The sequence below is a fragment of the Phaethon lepturus genome, unplaced genomic scaffold (assembly GCF_000687285.1).
Source record: "Phaethon lepturus isolate BGI_N335 unplaced genomic scaffold, ASM68728v1 scaffold49283, whole genome shotgun sequence".
Classification (NCBI taxonomy): Eukaryota; Metazoa; Chordata; class Aves; order Phaethontiformes; family Phaethontidae; genus Phaethon; species Phaethon lepturus.
Window position 1 is genome coordinate 4,770 of NW_010532150.1, and position 6,570 is coordinate 11,339.

The following is a 6,570-nucleotide window of genomic DNA, read 5'->3' on the forward strand; positions in this document are numbered from 1 at the left end:
ACTAATCCTCCTTCAAAGAGGACCCGAAAGCCAGGGGCACCTTGAATGCGCTGGTCAATACGAGTCTAGCAGAAGACTAAAATCCTGATGTTGCTCATCAGAATGGGATGGAAAGGATAGAGACCTCACTCACGCGTAGGCACACGCACACACATGCACGCAACACAGCAGACTTCACCGATCTCATCGTTACTTCGAAGAAAGTAGACTCACCGACCTACTTAGGGCAGCCCTACTGCCACGTTGACCAAGAGGCAACCTGCATGAGCAGAGCCTGGACATTTGCAGGGTCCTCCGCAATACAGAAGAATGGGAGAGCTGCCGAGATGTGACAGGCTGGCGCAGAGGCTTGGCAAGCGAGAGAGGAAAGAAAAGCGGATTTAGAGTCTGTTCTAAAAGCCAAAAAGGCCGCCTCAGCCTGAGAATCCCAGACTGTCCTTGGGGAGAGGCTGGTGGGAGAAGCAGCCCAGATTTTCAGAAGCTGCTGGTAATTTCAGTATTAAATTGAGTCCAGTATTAGGCACTGTAAGTGGGCTTGTAAAACATGCAGGCACCTGTCCAGGAGAAATCAGATGGCCGTAAAAATTGTCTTAAGTTGGGGAGTCCCTGTCTCATCTCAAACTCTCCTTTCACCCCAAAGAAAGCAGAAAAGAATAAATGTTTAGCCACTTGAAAATTTAGGCCAACAAATACCATCACAAGTGAAATCTGAACTCTGTAAATGAGAAATGAGGAGGAGCAGGAGGAAAGGATAAAGGAATTAGTTCAAAACAAACAGACTGTATTTCCAATGCTACATTCGAACACTACTGAGGTACCAGCGGTTGAGTCATTCCTCTATAATGTGGAGAACACCTGGTAATACGTCTCGGTTCAAGGCTCATACACACACCCTACAGCATATGCATTGAAAACACCACCCAAAAGATTCCGTGGCACAGGTGGGTCTAGGACAGGCCTGTGACTTACAGTACTAATTTATTCAACCTTTAGTTAATTAAAGTGGTTGCTTAATTGCCAGGGAGTCACTAATTGCAAATGGTCCCTTCCATGCTGTTTTCGCTGTACATACGGTATCTCACACATGCACACACACCCACACATCTATAGAGAACATCTTCCAGGACACAGTTATCATCTCATCAACAAATGAGAAAAGTAATTGCATCCCTTCTGCTGCCTTAAAAGCAGATGGGATGGGGAATGCCAGGATAGTGTAAAAAAATAAAGGGATATGAAGTCATTAAAAATTAAAATATTAGCATTAAAAAAAAAAAAAAAAAGGCAAAAAATTAACACCCAAAAAAGTAATGCCAGGCAATCCTCATTTAGAAGGCTGGACTGTTCTTGTTTAAGAACTGGTATGAAACCTTTCCATAAACCCAGAATCTGCTTTGCAGAGAGGGGAACAGCAAACAGGCCGATCCGTTCCCAGCCTAACCAGGACCACGTGCAGCCGCACAATGAGTTGAACCTGGGACAGCAATGGCATGGATGCAGGCAAGGTCATTCAACCCACCTGCCCGCTGGGGACTCCCCAGAGCAATGGTCAGCTGGGTTCTTAGTGCATGAGGTGCGGCCAGCTGAGTATGGAAACACTGGACAGTTTGGGATGCTGCATCCAGTTTTGTCTCCAAACCTCACCTTCTCCAGGCCCTGTCCCTTAGCTGGGCTTCTTTTGTTTGCGTATTTTAAGGCATCAATTAGACACCATTGAGAACCATACAGTGGCCTCAGAGTCTTTAACAGTGCACAGTAGGCTTGGTAAAGAGTTTGGCTACAGTGACATTCAGAGGAATGGTTGCACATTCAGCCGTGTCCTTGGGAGGAGCGCTGTCCCCCTCTGCCGCCCCGCAGGACTCCTGGAGGCCTCCAAGGCTGGCTGTGCTCGTATGTGTGGCACCGGCTGGATCCCGTGAATCCAAGAAGCAGCAATGGTTTGAAGTTTCCCCTCCCCAAAGAAAATATACGCCCTTTGGGTGAGTGGTGAGATGACTCTGAACGGAGCAGAGAGCAGCCCCTCTCCTCGCCCTCTAGGAGGGTGCTCGTCCAGGAAGCACATTTCTAACTGCTGTGGTCGTGCTGATCCGATGTGTGCACCAAGTGGGGATGGCTCCAGGGGTTCACAGGAGTGCTGGGGCTGGAAGCAGCAGCCGGTACCTTCGCTTTACTCCTACAGCGACCAGCTGCCCCGCGGGACAGATGACGCTGGCCTAGCGCTTCACCAGGTGCCCCTGTCCCCTTGAGGTAAGGTAGGTCCTGATTCTTTGTCAAAGGCTCGTCGAAGACACCGACAGGGTGGGCGAGGAGGGGGGTGGGAAGTTGAGGAGTTCCAGCACGGCCACCCCCACGCTGCTCCGACGTGTGAACATGCACGAGGCTGCTACCCACTTGTTGGTACGAGGGTTGTACTTCTCGATGGAGTTTAGGCTGGAGCTCCCATCGTTGCCACCCACTGCGTACAGCCACCCATCCATGGCCACCAGGTCGTGGGTGCTCCTGGAACGAGCAGGCAGAGACCACAGGGGTGTGAGGCTCGAACGTACGAATGGCGTACGTGGCGTGCAGGGAAGCTCAGCACCTCAGATGAACTGGCCAGAGCTCTGTCACCCCACAAAAAGGAGTGCCCAGCCTCACAAATGCCCAGAGAAAATGAACTACTGGGGCTCAGTCAGTCAGTGGCAGCGTGCAGTATAGAGCCTCAGATCCTCCCCGTCTCTCCGACACCCTTCTCCCACCTCTAAATAACAGGGCCTAGGCGCCTAAAATCCTTGGGCTTCCAAGCCTTAAATCCTCTCACATCCCAGCAACATCTCCTACATGGCCTCAGCCAGCTACACCACCTGGTCCTTTACGGCCACACAGACTGCTGAGGATAAATGCCTCTGCAGAAAGCGCCTGCTGCAGAATGTCCCTGCTCTGCCCTCCGGGCACACACGCACCGGTCCCTCGCGGTGCCGCAGGGAGCGCGGGCTGCCTTTTTGCAGGCAGCACAGAGCCAGCCAACTGCAGCGTTAGCCAGGCCCGGGGGCACGGGCTGCACGTCATGGTTTGCAGCGCCAGGCAAGGCAAGGCTCTCTGAGATGGGTTCCCCGTTCCTGACTGCAGCAGCTGAGGCTGCCCTGCAGCTCAGGAGCGTGGCAGGGGCAGAGCTCCTTACCTACGGATGTTCATGGGCGCCACGCTCTCCCATGTGTTGGTTTTGGGGTTGTAGCGCTCAACAGAGTTAAGGCAGCTGGTCCCATCGTTGCCGCCAGCCACATAGAGCATCCCTTCTAGCACGGCCACGCCTGCACTGCTCCGGCGGCTTAGCATGTTGGCAATGGGTGTCCAGGTGTTGATCTGGGAAGAGGCAATGTTTGTCTGTGAGCCAGATGTACAAGTCATTTTCAGCGTACCCCTGCCAACCCAGCCCTGTGATATTAGTCCTGCTCTAACCACACGGCTCCTGGCACAGACTTTTGGGGAGACCCCACTTCTTTCCTTTCAGCGCTCCTGCAGGAAGAGCTGCAGGCCCCAGGAGACACCTCTGCCAAGTGCCTCAGAAAGCAGCGCCGCAGCTGGCAGCGGTCCTGCCATCCCCGCGGCCTGAGCACAGAGACCTCTGTGCCAGGCCACCCGTCACCTCACAGCTGAACCCCAGCCCAGTCATGAGGGTTGAGCTGTATCCATTTCAAACCTGTGCAAGTCATGACTGTGGTTTTACAGCTCATGAAAAACCTCCAGGACCTTCTCTTTGCTCTTTCTGCAGTGATCTAGCCTGCTCTAACAGAGCTGTGAGACTTCAGGCCCAACACATGTCCCCAGCCTGCCGCAATGCCCACTAACTGCTCTGGATGTGCATGCAGCAAGGACCTCAGCTGGAAGCTGGAGACAGCTCATGGCATGAACAAGAACTGTCTTCCTAGAGAACCTGAGCTGGCCTACGGGCAACGGCGACAGGACCACGCATGGTGGCTCAAGTCTCCAAGGAGGCAGGCAGGTCTGTGCTGCACAGGCTCATGTGGGCACACCTTCTGCTCCACTGCCACTGCAATACTTTGCTAGGAAGTGGTCACATCTTCACCTACCGCAGCCGTTTGCTAAAAGACCACGTATAGCTGATCTCTCACGGTCTCCTAAGTTTTCCCTAGCAACTTATGTGGCCCTCCGCTTTCTGCAGGGCCCTTTCAGGCACCCACCAGGAGGGGAGAAGTAAAAGGGTTACCAGGCATGCTCTCTCTTGTATTTACCTGGGGCTCATACTTTTCTACTGTGGCTAAGTGGGATGAGCTGTCATATCCCCCAACGGCATAGAGGTTGCCTTCTGCAAAGACAGTCACACACGCACAGAGTTAGCTAAAGAGCACGGCCCCAGTCCTAGCACAGCCCCCCACAGCTCCTGCACTGGGTGCCCACGTGGGGATCTCTGAGCCGCAGTGCCTCCCGCTCCCAGGCAGCCAAGCTCCTCTCAGCAGGGCTCCCCCAGCTCCCCCTCCCCTTGCAGCATGGAGCACCGTGAAATATTCATCAGGCAATTTTGCTGCCACACTGCAAGCTCGTTTGCCTGCCGCTTCTTGACCTCCTCAGTATGGGAGCTGCAAGTGCTCCCCGCCAGAGCATGGGGTTATTTTTAGCAGCGCAGGCTGGAGCAGGGGAACGCCAATAAAGGCTGTGGCAGGCAGAGAGTATGAGCTGGTGATGGAGGGGAGGGAACCTCCGAGTCAGCACTGAGAGCTGAAACCAGAGACGGGACAGGGGAGAGGCACCACAGGGACACGGGGACACTGCACAGCAGCTCCGGGGATGGTGGGGAGCAGCGTGCTACCCTGGCATCCCCAGGGAGGTCCAGCACCTGCTAGGGTGGAGAGTGGTACTTGCATTGACCCCGTAGCTGCACTGAACAATGAAGTGGCCAGTTCTCACACTGCACCCTCCTTAAGGACAGAACTCATTCAATGGAGTCAGGAGACATCACAGCATTGCACCTAATGTTGTGACATCCCTGGTAGAGACAGTTTTGACCCTGCACTACTGCTTGGATCATCAGTAAAAGGACTGTCCTGCTTTCATAATGAAGTAGTAATAAGGTTGTCTCTTCCTTTCTAGGGATAGGTGACCATCCACAGCTAGCCCTCTTGCTCCGAAGTAGAAGGGGCACAAAGGAGCCAAGGAACAAGCGGGGGATCCCCTCAGGAGTTGCCTCCAGAATGTGATGAAACCCAGTTACTAGGGAGACTGAGGAGGAAGGCAGAGGCAGGGAGGATGTCAGGACAGGGCAGAGGAATGGCTAGGTTATCTGGACTCACAACCAGGGAATCTCGGAAGAAGGGGCAGGAACTAGAACAGAACAACATCAAAAGGAACCACCAGAAATGCAAGAGAGAGTCTGCACAGATGTCAGTCAGGTCCTGATGCCATCACCCACCTAGCGTTGCCACCCGGACGTAGCGTCTCCTGGTGCTCATGGCAGCGATGGATGTCCAGGTGCCTGTCAGAGGGTCGTACCGCTCTGCGCTGCAGCAGGCAGGGACACAGGAACATAAGGTGTGACACTGGCAAAGCCCAGGTCAAAGCTCTTTGACACAGGCCCTCAGGGGCAGCTCCCAAGGAAGCTTGGGAATAGACAGGGAAAATGGAGGGAAGAACTGACAAAGGCTGTGTTCTGTTGTGGCAGAGGGATACAAAATGGGTTTTCCCCTGAAGAAACTTGGCCTGTGCCAAAGACACCAGAAGACAGAGCTGGATTGCACGACATCTACCCTGGGGCCAGTCCATCTGTCAGGAGTAGGCCTTGTGGGCTCCCCAGGCGCCCAGCGCCAAGAACAGTACATGCAAGAGCAGTGGAGGAGACTGTAGCAAGGCAATCCCCTACCTGTTCAGGCACGAGGCCCCATCGTACCCCCCAGCAGCATAAAGAAGCCCATGAAGTGCTGCCACACCCAGGCAGCTCCTCCTGGTGCCCATGGACACCTCAGGTTGCCAGGAATTTGTGACAGGATCATAGGACTCCACTGTGGCCAAATCAGAGGTCCCATCGTAGCTGCAGGGAGAAAAAGAGGGAACATGTAAGAGCTGGGGAGCCTGGATTGCAGGTGAGGCTGTGGGTTGGTCCTACAGCTCTGGAGCTGACCAAGAGCCTTGGGTCCCTGTCACCACCCCGTCCCTCTCCTCCCCCCGCCCAGCTTCCGCAAGGCAGAGTGCACCAAGGCTGAAAGCACAGAGCCCTTCGCTCAGCTCTCTTGGGGTCTGCAAAGAAAGCAGGTCTCAGAGGGCCCCGCACGCCGGGGCAGAGGTGGGCTGGGAGTTAGCAGGCTTTTAACAGCCTGCAGCATCGGGCTAGGGCAAATGGGAGGAAATAGCGCAAGTCCAGGACATAGCCACCACCAAACCGAGCAAACTCACTGCTCGGAGCTGCAGGAGCAGGGGAGTAGTCTTTGGTTGCTACTCCTGCAGTTAGTAGCCCAGAGATACCGGATTGCTTCATCCGGAGGCTGGCCCTGGGAGGCTCTGCCGGCCGTCTCTGCTCCCGGAGCAGCTCTGTGCCGCTCTCGCCGCCGGCTCTGCTCAGAGGCTGCCGAAGGCGTCCCC

General features: G+C 54.6%; 1 protein-coding gene across 1 annotated transcript in view; it reads right to left on the minus strand.

The window, feature by feature from the left end:
• Positions 1 to 2,270: 2,270 nt before the first annotated feature.
• Positions 2,271 to 6,570, minus strand: part of KLHL17 (kelch-like family member 17) — an 8,164-nt gene continuing 3,864 nt past the window's right edge. The window contains exons 7-11 of the mRNA XM_010284750.1: positions 5,855 to 6,054; positions 5,408 to 5,496; positions 4,233 to 4,306; positions 3,161 to 3,342; positions 2,271 to 2,499 (exon numbers count right to left, since the gene is read on the minus strand). Of these exons, the coding sequence (XP_010283052.1) occupies positions 2,271 to 2,499; positions 3,161 to 3,342; positions 4,233 to 4,306; positions 5,408 to 5,496; positions 5,855 to 6,054 (774 nt within the window). The remainder of the gene's footprint in view (positions 2,500 to 3,160; positions 3,343 to 4,232; positions 4,307 to 5,407; positions 5,497 to 5,854; positions 6,055 to 6,570) is intronic.